This window comes from Perca fluviatilis, chromosome 7, assembly GCF_010015445.1.
Source record: "Perca fluviatilis chromosome 7, GENO_Pfluv_1.0, whole genome shotgun sequence".
NCBI classification, from domain to species: domain Eukaryota; kingdom Metazoa; phylum Chordata; class Actinopteri; order Perciformes; family Percidae; genus Perca; species Perca fluviatilis.
In genome coordinates this window covers 26656581-26675772 of record NC_053118.1, presented here as the reverse complement: position 1 = coordinate 26675772, position 19192 = coordinate 26656581, and the positions used below count along the sequence as shown (strand labels likewise).

At 43.5% G+C, this 19192-nt stretch overlaps 1 protein-coding gene across 1 annotated transcript; it reads right to left on the bottom strand.

Annotated features, from left to right (window-relative positions):
* Nucleotides 1–280: 280 nt before the first annotated feature.
* On the bottom strand, nt 281–18820 carry stk40 (serine/threonine kinase 40). Its single transcript, XM_039805976.1, has 12 exons — nt 18591–18820; nt 15016–15142; nt 14443–14528; nt 13301–13444; nt 11628–11852; nt 11255–11307; nt 7322–7433; nt 6418–6421; nt 5325–5469; nt 4929–5048; nt 4569–4653; nt 281–4354 (listed from the first exon to the last, which is right to left on the bottom strand). Exons 2-12 carry the CDS (start codon nt 15131–15133, stop codon nt 4136–4138), a joined length of 1311 nt encoding a protein of 436 aa, XP_039661910.1. The 5' UTR covers nt 15134–15142; nt 18591–18820; the 3' UTR covers nt 281–4135.
* Nucleotides 18821–19192: the final 372 nt, after the last annotated feature.

Here is a 19192-nt window from a genome sequence, read left to right as displayed (position 1 = left end):
GTATCTGTGTGTATTTTTTGGCAAGCATGACATGATTTCTAATGGAATTAATGCTCCGTTCAAGAGGGGGTGTGTGCATTCAAAAGGCCTGAGGGGAGGTGGGGGAACTGGCAGAGCAGCCCCGCAAGGTCCCGTGGTACTGTCAAGAGTCCACAGGAGGTTTCCTGTTTGAGCACCTCTACCTCTGTTTTGTTCCAAAAACCCGACTCACCGCAAGACTGAGGTGGTATAGACGCACAGAGACTCAATTATTCTATATTCTGTTCAGCCTGAGACCACATCATGTAAAAGCACATTCAGAAGGCTGGCGCTGTGCAACTGGACATTTTCTGTAGATCGCATTGTCCACATATGGTAGAGAACTATGTGGAAGCCAACAAAGAAGAACATTCAGTACGATGTCCTACAAGTGCCCTCTGCTGGGTTTGGGTTTATTTTTTAAGAAAGTGCTCCACCTACTGGCAGTAACAGGAAGCATCAGAATTCATAGACTGGAGGGGTGTGGGGGGGGAAAGATGCATGTTTCCATATCAAAGTTTATTGCTGACATGCATGTAGAGATCTGATGAAGTAGAAAAATATGTTATTTATACAAACTTGTTTTTCATCTGTACAATTACGCAGTTTTTCTGTATCTAGTTGCCCATGTCTGACCAAGCAGCTTACAACACATTATCCCATTGGGTTTAAAGTTAACTACACCACATGTCATATCCTACACCATGTTTCCAGTTGAAACAGTCAACAATATACTGGTTATATACTGAAGACCTTGGACTTTAGAAGCAGGGTGAAAATCATCATAAAAACAAAATTTTTTAAAATGAATAAGATTGTACTACTCATCCAATTAAAGTGTATATCTATTTTTGCTTTGTAGATTCCCGTATGAACCAAAAGGAGTAAATTATCTTCAAATTCTCCATCAGTTGCTCTAGCACACCTTGCAAGTTTAAAATCATGCAACAGTCACATGTTTTACACAGAGTTACACCTCACACTATGGCCATGCTTTTCAGTCCACATTGCAGTCTACCAATACAACTCTGTTAAACAAACATTGAATGTGGTACAATCCACTAGCTAGGAAGTGAAACACTTTTTGAGTTGGGGGGGAGGGGGGGGGGAAGAGACACAAAATAACATCTACATGAAGGCTCCATTGAACCTGTAGTTACTAATCTGTAATTGGGCATCATGGAAGATGGCGTAAGACACTTTCCACAGACAGATCACTTAATGTCAGTATTCATCAATGGCTATGGTGTTCATGAAACACCCTTTTCTGATGAACAACCTAGACTACTACAATACTGCTGTATACCCATGTAATTCACATTGAGGTGGGAGAACGCCAACTGCTCTCTTGCCATATCATTTTAGCCTCTGGATGTGGTGGTTGATGGCCAACGTGGCCTATAATGCACGTCAACCGACATGTGTTGAGAGTTGGTATCTCACTGGGTGGAACTAAATACAAGATGACTGCCACAGTCATGATGGTACATATTTACATACTGACCAGAGAGTGCAGCCTTGTGTGGGGTAAATGACAGGAAAAAAAAAAAAAAAAAAAAAAAAAAAAAACACAACACTACAAAAAAAAAAACTGTCCCGTAAATCAAGATAATGTGCGAGTATCATTTTGTTTTCTGTAAAAAATATAACTATGCAACGTCAGTCTCGTTATTAGTGTAGCTTAAGTTGACCACAGACTTTGTGGTAAAATGGCAAGAAAATTATTTAGGAATCCAAAAAGTCAAACACAAAAACAGATGCTACTCTTTCGTAAATGTGGCTGAAAAGGATCAAAATGAGACCCACTGTTGGAGTGAACACCTTTTCTTAAAGCTGAGAAAGCAAAGAGTTTAAGGGCCGGTTTCACTAGCATAAGCTGTGCCTAGTCTGTGACACAAGCCCCAGTGGTTTTGGGGGGGGGGGGTCTACACAAGTGAATAAATAAATCAACATGAAATTACAAGAAAAAAATAAAAAATAAAGTAAAGACATTTGAAAATATTCCAGAGCCTATGTTCATGCAATCAGTTTGATATAAATAGGAAGAAGACTAGATAGCATAAAGCAGGTACCAATATGCAAAGGCAAGTTGCAGTGTACAGATGCCTAACAGTCACTGGTTAGTAGCTTTGCCATGGTTTAAAAAAAAAAAAAAAAATGAATCAATAGCCAAGAAGACCCAGCAACTAAACATAAAATCTATGAGTCCGTTCTCATTTCTCTATGAAATATTACAAGTATCGATTACCGGCCACCAGCTAGTCTCTCTGTATAGAGAGCTACATGGTGAGATAATACAAGCCTGTACAAGTTGAGCTGGAGAGAGGGCTTGAGAATGGCAATAGTAATAATAATGTGATATTTTTCAATCTTAAGAAAGCATTCCTGACAATCGTGACAAATCGCTAAAACATTCAGTCAAGCCCCGTCCCAGCAAAGCCTGCTCTGGTTTTCACAGTGTCTGCCACTGAGGCAGGCCAGATAACAGAACACAAATGATTGGAGGATAGCTTAAAGGGTCTGTGGCTGTCAGAGGTGAACAGCTCGACAGCTCCGATTTTGCCTGGCCCGACACACACACACACACACACACACACACACACACACACACAACACACAACACACACACACACACACACACACACACACACACACACAAACACACACACACACACACACACACACACACACACACACACACACACACACACACACACACACACACACACACACACACACACACACACACACACACACACACACAGAGAGAGTGTGTGTAGAATGACTGACTGTTCACATTCATACTGAAAAACACTTGCCCCATGATCTGTCTGATAAAGAGAAACAGGGAAGTCGGAATACCTGGAAGCCATTTGATTCTGAGTGAGGCTGTGTGTACCAGTTTCCTTGGCTAAAAGTAAGTATAAGACGTGATTTTTGGCAATAGAAACATGACAGTGCCCGATCTCCACTACAATGGCACTGTGGAAGCGTTACCATCAATATGCCTTGGCAGGGAGTATCCAACAGTGTTTCCCATTCAGTTCTTGGCATTGTGACTTCCAGGTACCTCACACTAGCTGCCTAGATGCTAAAAATAGATTTCCACAGGGCTGAGCAAAAGCAGGAGACAATGCAATCTGCAAATATCAAAAGGATGAATGTACACATACTTTGATATTAAGTATCTTCAAAAAAGGTAGGGATGAAATGCTACTTATTAAGGTAAATATGATTAAAAAAAACAAAAAAAGCTTATTCAGAGTTTTTTTTTGAAACCACTGAGGAGGTTTCAAAAAAGCATTATCACTGACAGAAAACATTAATGCTTTATGTCACTGGTGGCATCAAGACTCCATTGTTACAATCCCTTGTCTCAGAACAGTGAGCATGGTTTACCAACAGAGAAGAGAGACAGAGAGGTAGATTGATTTGAAGTCAGAGTTACAGACGGGACCTGGTCTGGATCATTTTTTCGGTGCGGGAGAACAGTAGAGAGGAAGAGGAAGGAGTGAGGAGTAGGAGGGTGGAATGGAGGTATAGAGAAGTGACATCTGTGATCAGGGCTTCTGACTCGAGGCAATAGCATTTACCACTTGGACTAGAAGGGGGTTGCTACATGATTCTGGTCCTGTATTGCTCAGGGGGTCCAGAGTTGACGGGGGAAGGGTTACGGTAGGGAGATCTCAAAAGGACGAGGAGGAATATGGGGTTAATGGTCTCTTAAACACTCCTGACCGAGCCCTGTGTGAGCCCCATGTGTGAATGTGCCATCAGGTTGGTTGCACAGTGAGATCTGACTGTGGGTGACCTGAGGGCAAGGAACCTTTGGTTCATATCTTCCTTTCGGGGCTTTTCCATGTTTCACTGGAGGATCCAGACACGAGGAGGGACGCTTTTTAAATTGACAGTTTGTTCCGGTGCCCTCCTCACACCTGCTCCACCTAGCTTGCCCAAAGCCCACCTACGCATGGGGCTGTCTGCACCCTGGATCAGGCTGGGCCTGCTGTATGCCAGTTCAGTTTCGGGGCTTATCCTCCTCGGTCCTCTCTGAACTCCACAGGTCTCTGTACTCCCTGGGGAGGTGGTCAGGGAGGCCGCCGTGGGTCGTTGGGGACTACTTCCGGAGGAAACGCTGTGCCAGGATGGCAGCATCTAGCGGGCTGACAGGCTGGGCGTCATGGCCCAGACGCCTTACAGGTGGGATGCTGCCAAACTGGCGCTTGGTGAGAAAGCTCTTGGTCTCATGGATAGTGTTCTTCTCTTCAGCCAACAGCAGCTGCTGGCGCATGTAGTTCTCAAACTCGTACTGTGAAGACTCTTCTATCACCTTGGCCTGAGGGAAGAAAATGTAGTCTGTTCAATGTGCTGCAACATCTGAGCTGTTTGAAGTAAACCAGTTCTCAAAGTGTATCAAACAAGCAATGTAAAAAGGCAGAACCACAGAAATACATAATTGCATCTATGTAATGCTATATCCTAAAGTAGCCGTATTTTAGCTTCAGGCTCCATATTCAGATCTGTGATGTCATGCTTCTCCAATAACTTACCTCTTGCAGATGTTCTGAGTGATTGACCTGATCGTCAATATCTGGCACCACCTGCAGAGGGCCACTCAACGAGGAAACAGACTGCCTGTGATGAGGAGAACACAACAAAGACGATGTTTAACATCAGTGAGCTTGTCAATTTGAAAGGACCCATGTTGAATCACTATGGCTCTAAGTGCCTACGTAATCTAATCATAAATGTGAAGGCAACCAGTGGAAAGCTTTAAAGACGGCAGCTAGTAGTAGACATTTTACACAAAATTCATTACAATTATTTCTCAGTTCAAACAATTAATCATGACTTGACAATCCACACACTTGATGGCATTTTTTCAAACATCCAGCAGGGGGAGCAATTACCATGATGCAATGATGCCACTGAGAGACTCCAGCACTTCTCCTGCAGTAAGCCTCTGCTGAGGGTCCAACACCAGCAGCTTTCGGATCAGGCACACAGTGTTCTCAGACACACGACCGTCCCTATGAGGGGGTGAAGGAGAACAGGAACGGACAGTTTATATTTGATTCAAATGTGACTGTAAGTCACAAAGCCACTAATGCAAGATTACACTGCCATTTCTTCAGGTCCAAACTGAATATGAAAATGTAGCAAATTCTCAGCAAATGTTCTGCATTTCAAAAAAAAAAAAAACCTTAAATCAAGGATGATTTGGTAAAAACACATTATTCATGTTATGAATATGCTGTGACTGTTTGATTCCATTGCTTTGATTGAAGCTCCACTCTCTTACTCACTCTGGGATGGAGTACTCTGCAGCCTTGATCTTGCGGAAGAGCTCCTGAGGTATGCTGTCATAAAAGGGGAACTGGCCATAGAGCATGGTGAACAGAACCACACCAAGAGCCCACATGTCACTGGGTTTACCCCGGTACGGCCGACCTGGAGACAGGAAGGAGATGGGATCTGGATCAGCGTTTGATGAACATGATGTGGCATTTGAAATGGAGACCAGAAGTGCTTTGCTATACTCCAAAATCTGATTATATAATCAACATTAGTTTGTGGACATCTTTGCCCTGTGTGACTCAGAGGTGATCAACCCTTTAACAAGTGCAATTTGTGTCAGGTCACCAGGTCTAATGATAAACGAGATGAGCAAACACAAGCGATGACTCAACATCCATTATATTTCCTAGAAATTTCCAGCACACTGCTGACTTTTAAAATGGGAGCTGGGAACTGTTTTTATAATCAACCCTGAACCATTAAAAAAAAAAAAAAATGATAATAAGCCATACATTGGCAATGAACAAACTGGAGCTGTGGCTCATCATGGCTTTGCATGACCATAGGCAATGCTGTTACAGCCAGGCAGGCGGCAGCAACAACAGGCAATTAACACACACACACACACACACACACACACACACACACACACACACACACACACACACACACACACACACACACACACACACACACACACACACACACACACACACACACACACACACACACACACACACACACACACACACACACACACACACACACACACACACACACACACACACACACACACACACACACACACACACACACACACACACACACACACACACACACACACACACACACACAGGAGTAGTTTCCCTCCGGTGAGTCATCAGTGCGTGAGTCACTGAAGCTCTGTTTAATTGTGTGCCTGTCACGTTATGCTGATATACACGCCCGGGTTTTATCTACAGTGTTTGAGTGGTTGGAGCTGAACGATTTCGGTTTGAAATTCTTCTCAATCTTGTACACTGTCCAGGACAGTGTTCTGGAAGTCAGTGTTTAAATGGATAGCATTGGAGTCACCATGGAAGTGCATGCTCAAGCATCAGCCTGACTGGTGTCCTCTGCTGGTGCGCTCAGGTCTGTACACTGACTGTGACAAATGAGCATTGTGAATCTAAACAATAAAAATGAATTTCTGCTTTTTTTTCGCCGACAAAGAAATTGTTTCACAAAAAGAGTAAAGTAGCTTCCTCTGCAAACACGCACCATGAGAAAAAAATGCAAAATCACCGTGATTACACAAACAAAGACAAAAAAAAGAAGCTATTCCTAGCTTTTGCCAGTCCGAGATTGCAACATAACCCTTTTCTTGTTTCCTAATAACCGGAAAATCAAACACAAGACTGACTGCTTAACATTACACAACGCTATTTAAAAGAATCTCAGGATCCCATCTGGACACAGATCAACAAGGGGCAGTCTTGTGTAGGGCTGGAAGATAGGGAGAAAAATCAGATATCACGATATTCTTGACCAAATACCTCGATATCGATATTGCAGCGATGTTCTAGGGTTGACAATTGGTGCTTTAACAAAATATCTTCACACTTAGATTTTAGATAAATAATCATCAGTAATGTAGACATAATGTCTAAGTGGGGAAAAGGCAAATAATAGAACAGCTAAAACAGTCTGGTAAGTTCAAAAAAGTACATCACTTTACTGTAATGCAGCCTTTAAAACCATGAAAAGATATATTTCCCAGCTCTAGTCTTGTGGCATTTTGTATAGGTAAATACATTAGGTAATTGTTTTTCACTTGCCAGTAATACATTTCACAACCCTATTTCACATCACAAGTGGACAGTGGCAAAACGTAGTGAGGAAGGTTTTCACACCTGTGCACAGTCACATCAGTTGCTGCAAAAGCAGGTGTGACTGTTGGGTTATACGTTTTTCAAAGTGACAAAAACAGGCTGATGCTGACAACCCCCCCCCCACTCCACTCTACTAAAACATCAGGGCTGATGTAGGCTGGACTTCCTCTCTGGTCTTTCAGCAGGTCGTCCTCGCTCACCAGGTGCTTTCCCAGGCAGAAGTTGGTGATGGTGATTCGATGAGTCCTGGAAGCGCACACAAACATGCAAACACGTCCGATAAATAAACTTTTATACCTGAAATATACTTACTTTTGAATCAAATGGTGACCCAACTATCCTCACTGCTAAGAAACACACCCAGTATTCTCCTCTTTAACTTGATCAAAGCATGGCAAAACTGTTTCTCATAACAAATTTAAGTTTAGAATGTGAAACACTGCACACTCATAGCTCAAAGCATGAAGTAAACACAGGCTGACAGAGACAGGGAGAACTTGCTAGCATGCCTTGTTGTTTTAATAATCTCATGGCTCACTGGGCCTTAAAAATACATCAGTATCTCATGACTGCCAGATGCAAAACAGTATGCACACCCAGTCTTATTCTCCCTATGTTGTACCAGAAGTTAGGATATAGGTTCTTGTTCGTAAAAGCATTCAACCCAAGATTCTTAATCTCGCATTCTGACAAGCATCTTAAAACTGTCAGGAGATCTCCGTGTCTACACAATATCCCCACAATTTCCTCTGCAGCTGTTACAATCTCCATTTTAAGGTGTGCATGTTTATTTTCAGAAAAATAAAAATAAAAAACCTTGATCTTGATCGTCAGTGGTTAACAACTAAAAGTACTAAAAGCTCAGGATTAAGAAAAGTACACACCGATCTAAAACACCATTTACATCTATGAAAGTACAAAATGTTCTCTTACGGTTAAGCTTTATGTAAACTCTAAAGCTCTACATAAATTTAGTATTATCCACATCACGGTTTTAGCTGATGGCCATCATCCTACACCAGGCCCGAGACATATCAAGAACCAGACCACACCAACCACACTGGCACTCCAAAGTCTGAGCAGACCCACTGAGGTTACCAGCGATGTTTGATTCATTTGGTGTCTGTGGAAACAATGTGGCACTAGAAGATTTTTTTTCTGAGTCTTTAAGGTAAATTCAGTTTTGCTTGTGGCCGAGTGAAACCTGACAGTATTAAAGCCGAGGGACTACGGACTGTTCCATATCGTTGGGTTCTTTCAGCAGAGAAAGAGAAAATAAAAAGCTGCACTTTGACAAAACATATGAGTCAACTTGTGGCTTGGGATAATTGTCTCGATGACTAAGCCTGCATGGTGATGGGTTGGCAAACGAGTATATAGCGCGCACGAAGATTTAAAGTATGTACACAAACGCACAACTCCAAGTGCACCCACACAATCACTCCCATGGTGAACACGCACACACGAAAATGCACTCAAAAAGCAAATGAGCGCACACAAAAGCAGCCACAGTCTAGAGCCTGGGACCTCTCTGGATCACGCTCCTCACCCACATCCGCTTTCTAAAAAGCCTGAGGTCAACAGCTTCCCCTATTCTCTCTCACTTTCACACCCTGCTCCAACACACACACACACACACACACACACACACACGAGCCAATTCCTGTCGAACGCTCCGTTTTCAACCAAATGCTCCAATCTCAATCTTCACTTAGAACATAGTACTTATGTGACCCAACCCTTATACAGCTTTCGTGATCCAAGTCTCTTCAATCGTGCAGGGGCCTTGTGATCTGCACAAGGATGGGCCAGAAAAGAGTGCAATGCTTCAAGGACCCTCGACATAAAAGCTTCCTTTATGAAAAGGAGTCTGTTCCTTTGTCTGTGTGCATCACGACCCAGGCTTCTATTCTTACACCGGAGATTGGGAAAATTAAATTGAATGTTTGCCTCGTGAGGCAAGGGTCCCTGAGGACTGAAGGGAGACCACATCATCTCTGCTTCCTGGTCATGTGACCCCGCATAAGTCCGGAAATCAGAAACCCAAACAGCCCTCATGATTTCTCCTCCCTTACCGCAACGTTTTGCTGAAAATTCACCAGCTGACGAGAAGAGAGGTTAAACGCAGGGCAACTTCTTCAGATAATTTTCTCAGAATGGTCATGTGGAGGGTTATACTGTTACCCAAACTTTACAGTAGCAATTCTTTTATTCTAATTTCTAAGGTTGGCGTGACTGAATTATGGCTACTGCTTAATATCATTGCATATTTCAAAAATAGAAATGTAATATGATAATATTGATATAAATACCATAAATGACAATTACCGAAATACAGAATGCATTTTTTTTGTGCCAGACAGCGTACACACAAACGTCTAAGGCAGAAGGGTAAATCCATCATACAGCAAATATGGTGATGCAAACAGGAGCTCTATGGAACAAATAAAAACAAAAACAGAAAGAACACCTTGCTACAGCGTGTCTCCATGAATTAACGTCCCCTTAGCAGTGCAACCAAAATTTAGGAAGTCAATTGGCTCTGACAGACAACAAACCTGCAGATTGATTTAGGACATCCTGCTTTTATAACAGCTGGCTCTGCAAGAGGAAATCACATCATTCGTGCATAAACTGCTGAGCTTGTTGATGGCATTGGTGCATTTCCGAGAGTGACGACAATCAGCAGGGGCGGAGAGGGGATTTTGGGATCGGTCTGCATCTAAAATTGTCCGCGTCCTTCCCATACAGACTTTGGACTTCATGCACATCCAGGGTGGAGTGACAGAGGAAACATGCAAGCAAGCAAAGTATGATGCATACAGGAGACAGGAAAAGTGAAAAGAAAAAAGGGGATATGACAAAGGGCATAAAACAGAAAGAAAACAAAAGCAGGAAAATGATTGGGGTGTAAAAGAAAATGGAGAAAAAGCAGAGTAGAGGGTAAATAAATGACACGTGTATGTGTGACGTGCATTGCAGTGTGAGTCAGCTAGGAGCTATGGGGCCTTTGGCAGGCTTCCCCTTTGTCTACAGCTGGGACGGAGTGTTCCGCTCGTCTGCTCCTCCCCCCCCACCCTCCTCTGCTGGCCAAAACACTCAGTTTCATCACCACCACCACCATTACTACAGCTGCTGCTGCTGCTGGTGGTGGGGGAGAAACAGGCTCTGATGTCTGATATGTGTGTATGTGGTAAAAAGTTAAGCCAAAGAAAGTGACATCTCACTGCACGTACTTATACTTGCTTGTGAGGCAACTCCATGATTATGCTCACTCGTGCGAGATGCCGAGTATGCTCGATGTTTGGATTCAAAGGTGTGTGTAGCAAGCGCAGGATCAGAGAGCGTGTATGTGTGTGTATGTGTATCATGTCCAAATGAAAAGGCCGGCTTTGTGGGATGATTGTAAGAGTCTCGAAGAATGTGCGTGCAGACCTCTGCTGTTTAGAGGCAACCTTCCATAGGTCCAATGCAAAATCTAGCTGAATCATCTAGGCTTGGACAAATTCAGTCAAAATACACACCCAATCTCTCATACACTCTGTACACATGGTGTTGAAGAGTGTTTCACAGATGAGTAGTCTTCCATTCCGCAGGGCCAATCTGAACTGCGGCACTATGTGACCTGAGGGTACATTCACCGAGTCCCGTGTGCCATACAACATTGCTCACTCTCCAACCGAGAACAAAGCAGTAGCATATTCTTTGCTCTGTTTGCACCAGAGTCCAGTTTACCTTCCCCTTCCAAAAATCCAGCAATGGGGAATGACTCATCAGCCTTTACTCAACACACAGACATGTACCCAGTCTCAGGCACAAGAGAGCAAGGCTTTAGGTTCCTACAACTGATCTCACTCTTACTCTGAGAATGTGACCCCGACTTGGGTCTAAAGCCAAATGCACACTGGATACAGGCTGCTGGGGCCGGCTGAGACCTCTCATACGCACGTGAGCGGAGACAGGATGACTTACTGGCAGACTAAAATGACTGACCAGGTATAATGGGAGAGGTTATTGGCCAGCCAAATGATTGGCAAGGCCAAATGAGAGAATGAGTTTCATTTTACCGTTTGTTCAGCACCATGTTTCCCAGCTTGAGGTCTCTGTGCACAATGTTTTTCTGCATGCAGGAAAGAAAGAGAAGAGAGGACAAATGTTTGGTCAGATTGCGTTTAGTGAATCATGGGGTATCAAAACAATCCGTTTGTTTTCTTTAAACTGGCCCACGAGCATGGGAGATGAGTAATCAGAAAGGATGTGCAACTAACAATAAAGCAATTTCTCCGACAACTGACGAAAACATTGTAGTATTCAAGCTCTCTTAAAATCGGGAAAATAGAAAACGTGGATATTTTTTAAAAATTTTATTTAATTTTTATTATTTTAGAAAGAGAGCACTTTTTCTTCAGAGTAGTCCACCAAATTCCATCCCTGACTCACCTTATGAAGGGCTTCCACCACACGCACCACATCGTAGAAGATGACAATGGCCTCGCGTTCGCTCAGTCGTTTCTCCTTTATAACGTAATGCTGGAGGTTGATTAGATCTGCCGTCTTGTCGCTGAAGTCATGAGCGCACAGGCAGTCAAGCACGAGGCAGATCCGCTTCTTCATCTTGCGCACTTTGTTGGCCTCCATGTCCTCCACTATTTCATAGGCTCGATCCTTGGGAACAACAACAAAGAGAAGTGGGTGAGCAGCTACCTTTAGGAAGGCACTTACTTTGTAAGTGGACAGAGTTGCTGATGCATTTTAGAGGCACTTTCCAACAGTGTCTAATCAATATAAGTTGAGGCATCCCTCAAACTGAATGGAGTCCAGTACTATGCCGGCTGATCAAGCGGATTCATTCAGCTTAGACTGCATGCAACCGATGAATAAAACACATTCACTCCATCCACACCGGGTGGTGGGGGACGAATAACAAAAGGTCATTCCTCTTCTTCCAACTACAGTCTTAGCAGAGTCACCACTTCTTATTGATTTCTGTAACAGGTTGTCAGATGCAGTCAGCACCTCTGAAAGCGTACATTATTAACTGGTTCTCTCACAGTGGAGATGCACTATAATAATCCAATCAATATTGCAGACCTAGATGAATCAGAGTGCATAGCTCGATGTTGCTATTCTGAGAACACCGGCTGAGTGGCACAGACAGGATATGAAAGAGAGACAACGAAGAACAACATAGATAGAGTGAGAGAGAAGGCAGATTGAATAATAAAGTTAGAGGAGGAGGCAGACAGGAAGACAGGTAAGGGAGGGGGGGTTCATTGTGAATGGATAGGAATGACTGCAGAGAAATGGCTTTTAAATGATATCCCACTTCTCTCTTGAATGGGGCTGGGTACTGAATTCAATACTTTTTAGGCACCGACCAAATTGCCTCCTTTGTATCAAGTATTGAAAAATGCCTTGTCATTTTGTACCAAATTTCAATACCTACTCCAATGAAAAGGAATAAATCTCATCAGCGTCAGTGGGCCAATAAGCATGCAGCGTGTTTCTACCAATATCTAATAATGCTGGTGATTGGCTGTCTAACGTAACACGTCGTAGAGGCATGCAGGAAAAACGCGCAGAGACGGGGCTCATCGTAGGAGGAGCTGAAAGATAAATAAAGAGTTTGTGTGGTAACAATGTTATTTATTTTTGTTAAAATGGATTTTATAAAATTGGTATCGAAAAAAGTATTGTTCAGGAATCGGTTTCGAAGTCACTTTGTTGGTACCGGTATCAAACATTTTTGAATGATAACCAGCCATACTACTAAAACAACCCTAATGAAGAAAATACAGCTGGCTGGACTAATGACAAGCTTACCTCTGCTATTACTGGGCTGATAAGAGCATGATGTTACTTCTACTTACATAGTGATGCCATATTCTGAACTGAATAGAAAGTTACAGACACTTCTCCATGGTAACGTTGGTGTATTTATCATGTTGCAATTATACAGGATACTCACCCACACAGTGCTGACTAATACCACCATACCAGACCATTCACTAAAAGGCACACTTCTTTTTTTTGTTGGTCCATGATATTATCTATTTGACTGATGATATACTTATGCACATGTCAACAGACATGTAACTTAATTGCCGGCCTACCTGGAAGAGGCCGTGGTGGTGGACCACCCCATCCTGGTTGTGCAGCAGAGAAAGGAGGGAGTACTCTGTGTGCAGCAGCATCTTCCCCTGCCTCTCCTCCTGAGTCTCCCCTGCAGAGTCCACTCGCTCCTCCAGCGTAAGGATCTATCGGAACCACACACAAGAACAGAGCAAACAGGGGTCACAAGACAAGAGATGATACAGGATCAGTCACATAAAATATGTAAAAACCCAATGAACTATACATCCATGCTCAACGCGCCCTGGGTGCACACCTTTACAATGCTAACCAAATGTGCAAATGAGAATCTACACACTATTTATTACATTCATGCTGTTATATCATTATTTCAGCTTGTCCGTTCCATGTTTTTAGCATATGTAGTAGCAAAGTAACTCATTTCATGTTTTATTTGCAATTTGGTCTGTAGATGTGAGGCTATGCGATAGCGGCTTCAACAGAAAGTTCCATATCAGCTGATGCCATCTTGGTTGGTTTCGATAATGCCTCAACGGCGCTCATCTTTACAGTCATCACCTCCAAACACGGCCCATATTAGATAAACGCTTTTGATTGGCACGTCAGTTCTTGAGTTGCTGGAAATCTGTCCAAAGCGGAGGGGGACCAGATGTATCTGCCAGAGCAAATAAAACATGGGCTCGCACATTCGTCCGGTTCCCAGGCAAGGTATAAGAGGTCTGCCGCTTTAAAACAGTGGCTAATATACCAATGTTAAGCAAACAAGCTGTGCAGCAGACATTGAGGCGCTGTAGCCACGGTATGAAGGGAGGGTCACGCACTGACTCACTACATGGTGGTGCGGGTTAAATGTCGACATTCCAGGTGGGGCACTACCTTCCTTTCCCCCCGGTCCTATAGCCCCCTCCCATTTGTAACAGACATTGGATAGCCCCAATAAACAGATTGCACAGATGAGGTTTTGTTGTTTGCACCAGACTGAAATAGGGGCCATAAAATGAACACCAACAAAAGGAAGGTCAAAGGTTCATGTGTCTGCTGGCACATTATAGGTTTGTTTTGAATATTGATGCTCAAATTGTTATTGAACCATGTGCTTAATTCATTGCTTTTGTGAGAAAGAAATAAACCCCCAAAAATGTGTCAACTCCAACAGACTTACTTTGAGCTGATAGAAGTCATCAGTGCCGTCCTTTCTGGCCAGACACTGCACTATGCTGGGCACTGGTGAGTTGCCCAGGCGAGGCCCTGCAAGGATAAGAAAAGGAACAGCTGCATGACCAAAAGGCAGGCTACATGCCAGAGTGTGTGCTCTCACCGAAACTCATTAAAAGGCCGGATGTGCGCGTACCCATTAACACCCCTAGTGTAATGCTTTCCTTGGCACTCTGCATTGCAAATAGTGGAAGAGTTGTGTCGTAGAAAACACACAAGTTTGAGAGTATGCGAGAGACACATTTTCAAGAGGGAGGAAATAACCTTGCTGCAACCCAGACTTAGACCTTTCTAGTCGATGTCAGGGGGATCAGCTAAATTCTTCACATTCTTCTCTCAGGCGTGCATACACACAGAGACACCCCACGACTCACATTCTCACACACCACACAAATACCTTTCCCTGATTTCCTGCACACCCAAGTTACACATGCTTACAAAATTGCGCACGAGGGGCAATCTCAGCCACACACACACACACACACACACACACATTTTTGACTACCATTTCCATCCTTACCAAGGATGAAGGGTCCGGCTCTCTTGGCGTTATTGCCGGATATCCCAGGACATTGCAGCTTGCTGGCCCTGCCTGATGTTTCTCCAGCCCCCCTTTCCGATGAGCGCCGCTTGGACATACTGGAGCTCTACAGGGGAATAAATCAGATTAGTACACTGGATGAAGACAGTCAAGTTAAAAAGGATAAATGCACACATGTGACTGCAAGGACACAAACGCTCAACCCATGACAAAAAAAAAAAAATACCATCAGGAAGCTGAAACCAAACAATGGTTTCATAAATAGTCGGTTTAAAAATAAAGACTATACCCAGAACTTTTTGCAGTAGTACTACAGGCTGGAGAAGAGTGCACTGATTAGTAAACAGAAGAGAAAGGGGGTAAACTTCAGGGCAGCTCCTCCCAGCCTATTTTAAATATCCCTCCCACACATTTACCAACACCTCAGTGTGAATGTGAGGCCATTACGGCTCCATTCAGAATGATGGCTGCTGGCGTTAAGGTTGACACCTCAGATTCATCTCCCCAACAGGCAATGCTAATGTGCCACAATCTGCAATTTAAATGGAAACGCTGTCATGTAAACGCAATGCACTAGCACAGAATTCTTTAAACAAAAGCGGTTTTATTTTTGAGTCTCAGCTATGAACCACAGCTCCAGCTTTTCGTGATGCAGTGGACATGGGTTTAGAAAAATCCTTCCGCTCTTAATCTGTGCGTTTTATCTCAAAATCTGTACAGCCGGCTTATCTGCGCAGACCTTCCTCTGAAAAGGACATGCGTGTTCTAACAAGGCTTGAACAAAAAAATGCCAAGCCCTTACACTATGATAAGGAACTAGATTCCCATGCCAGAAGAACCAGTGACACAGTGTGACACATCATCATTACACATACTAACTGCCACAGCAGATCTACCTCCCAGAATTGAGAGCAAGAGGTATGCTTTGTTTACTGAAACTGAGTTCCTCTGTGATGAAACCCCATCCGTTTCCCGTAACAGGGAAGTAGTGCCTTGAACCGAGAGGAATGATTCACCCAGCTGTCGTCCAGAGTTTTCATTGGACAGAAATGCTTAAATGCCCAGGTGATGATACCAATACGAGTGAGAGTAGTGTGCCACCAAGCCTCTGACATGTGCACCGCCACATCAACTAAAAGGAAAAAACACCTTGCAGAGGTTACGTCCACAAGTAATGTCTGAAGTAAGAATGTCCCTGACTGATAGCGGCGGCGTGCATATTTTAGCAAACTTCACAAGAGAGGTTGATTCAGACTATTAAAATACAAAGCAACTGAAAAACTGCAAACTACACATCGAGTGGAGAGCTGACGAACCCCAAATACACTTTACAATATGAAACCAGTTTTGCAAGTCTAACAAACTAGAGAAATTTTGAATGAAGTAGGCCATCTTCCTGTTCCAAAACTAATCGTGCGCCACTCGCCAGTTGGCGTTTTTGGGCAGAGAGGAGGCAGGACAGTTGGCAGTCAGTACGGGCTGATATGAATTCGCACTTCCATGAGGCTTTTTGTGATCCCAGACAGCAGACAGTGTCATCATCATGTCTCTCGCCCATCTGTCTCCATCTCCACTAGTCATCACCCACTGAGTCTGATGAGCTGAGGTTTTCTGACAGCATTTATGGCACAAGCAAGAGTGACACCAAGTCACGCTGCCAATAGTAAGAGAGCATCTTACTCTAGAGCATGCAAGGCAAGCAATGGATAATCAGCTACTGCAGATCATGAGGCTCCTGGAAAGGATATTTTTTACCTTTTTCATCCAGGGGCCAAAGTAGTTGGCAGAATCGACAATGAACATGCTGCTTCCAGTGCTGCCAGATTAAAATATTTTAAATAGTTGGTTGAGTGCTAGAAAGACTGCTAGATTGCGTAAAATAAGCAAACAAAGCCAAAACTAAACTAGGCATATCATTGGTTGCCATGATCTGTGATTGTACCTTGTATGCATTTCCTTTCTCTACAGTTACACAGAGTAAAAAGAAAAACACATTAATCTGTGCACCTTGGACTTATGACACTAGACTGACCCAACACAACGCACAGCAAATGGACCCAAGGCCATCCATCTACCTACTAAACACCAGCCGTAGTGCTGTGGAGCCAACCCCTGACACATCTAAAAAGCAAAGGTCAATGCAACCAACTAATGCACACTGACCTAAATGACATCAGCGCAATGACAGCACACAGCTATCCTTTTCTGACACTGCTGTGCCTCTCTGCACAGCCAGTGATCTGGCAAGCACGACTGCCTCTGCCTCTGACTGTACCAGAGGGAGGACAAGAACAGATACAGCCTCTGAATCATATCACACAAAAGGAGGAGAGACACGCTGCCAGTGCCCACGAGAAATGTGGGCTCCTTAAATAGTATCTGAACAAAACAACCACGTAGGTGTCTCCAGATCCACCCACCCAGACTCCACGCCACTTGTCTGGCTCTGCAAGAACAGCTTTCATGCAAAATCAAGGTAGTATCAGGATGGACAAAACAAGCATAGGGACACTTTTGGATAACAAATCTGCAGCGATTATAAAGCCAGAGAGAGATAGTATGATCCAAATCAATGAGTCCATAAATAGATCAAACACAAAAGTCAGGACAGGTAAAGCAACTCGAAGGTCATAGAGGCTTTAAACCTGCTGCTTGAATCAAGTGCCAATCATTCATCGGAGCTCCGCTATCCAGCCTACCCTCTTACTGCAGTTGTTGAATACATTATTGCAATAACAATGTCCTGGACCGCACAGCAAGTCCGTGTACACAAGGTCACGTTAGAAATCACAAGACGAAAATAATTACAAGCGCACACAGACTGTCACACAGCGATTGGTGCCATTTTGCGACCACAAGGTCTAGACATCGTTCAGTTCTGGCAGCGAGCAGTATAAACGAGACGAGTCGGAGAGTAAAACTATGACGTTATGCCTCACAACTTGTGCAAAACCACTCCACAGACAGCTTAATTTGAGTAACGTTAGCCAGGTGCTAATGTGTTTTGCCCACAACAATTACTAGTTGACCACCTAGCTAGGGATGTTTAAAACCACGCACACTAAACTGTATTACACGGCGTGCGTTAATGTAACGTTAACTGTTAGGCAACGTCTGACTGAAGTGGTTATTTAAATAAACACACACATTATTTTACGATACGTAGCTAGGTTAGCATAAAACCAAGCTTGAGGGCACATACAAACTTAGTACGAAAACAAAGCGGTCTGAATTGTTCGGCTAAAGACGTTGCCACAGCTTCAGGCACGCCGGTTACTACACAAAGGGGCACACAACACAACAAGGAGTTGAGCTTTCGGTGCAAACTACACAGAGCAGCCTTAAGCTTAGTTACGGCTACTTTAGCATGTAACGTTTTACTTATGTGACAAATATTTTTCCAATACAATAGTTGGCGAGCGACGTTAGCTAACGTCAAGCCGGATTCTAAAGAGCAGCCGGGAGGCCATTTAAACAAAGTAACGCTATGTAATATTACAGCTGGCTAGCTTTGCCAGAAAGCTAGATAGCAGTGTAGTCACCACCTCGCTTACCTCGAGCCAAAACCGCCGGGTAAAGTCTGCGTTGTCTGCTTACAACATGGATATTTCTTGGATAATCGCTGTGGTGGATGTGCGGAGCTTCTCGCTTGAACAGGAGAGACCACAGAGGGTTGGTTTCGGGTTGTTTAGCCTCTGTTACCGAAATGAGCAATTAAGGAAAAGCCTCCGCGCTTCGCTGATCGCATCTTTCCACAGCGACAGCGCCACCTGACAACGGAAATGACGCACACACTTATTTGATTGACAGCTGCGATCGACCAATGCCAACATTTGTCTGTTTTTTCCAAGGAAATGGTTTCGTACTGATGATGAAATTCTTCGCATAATAGAAGTTTATAAAGAAACGCATTACATCATTGTCTGCACAGGGACATTTTACATAAAACGACACCAATTGTAAATGTCAGTGTGGACATACAATACTAGAGTTATTTATTGTGTCAAGCAAATAAATGCACAGCCCACAAGGACTTAAAATGCCACCATAACATACCATTGTAGTGGTGAAACATTTATCAGAACATAACTTCTTACGTTGAACATTACATTGCAATCTAACACTTAGAAAAGATCTACGAATAAAATCTGCGGGG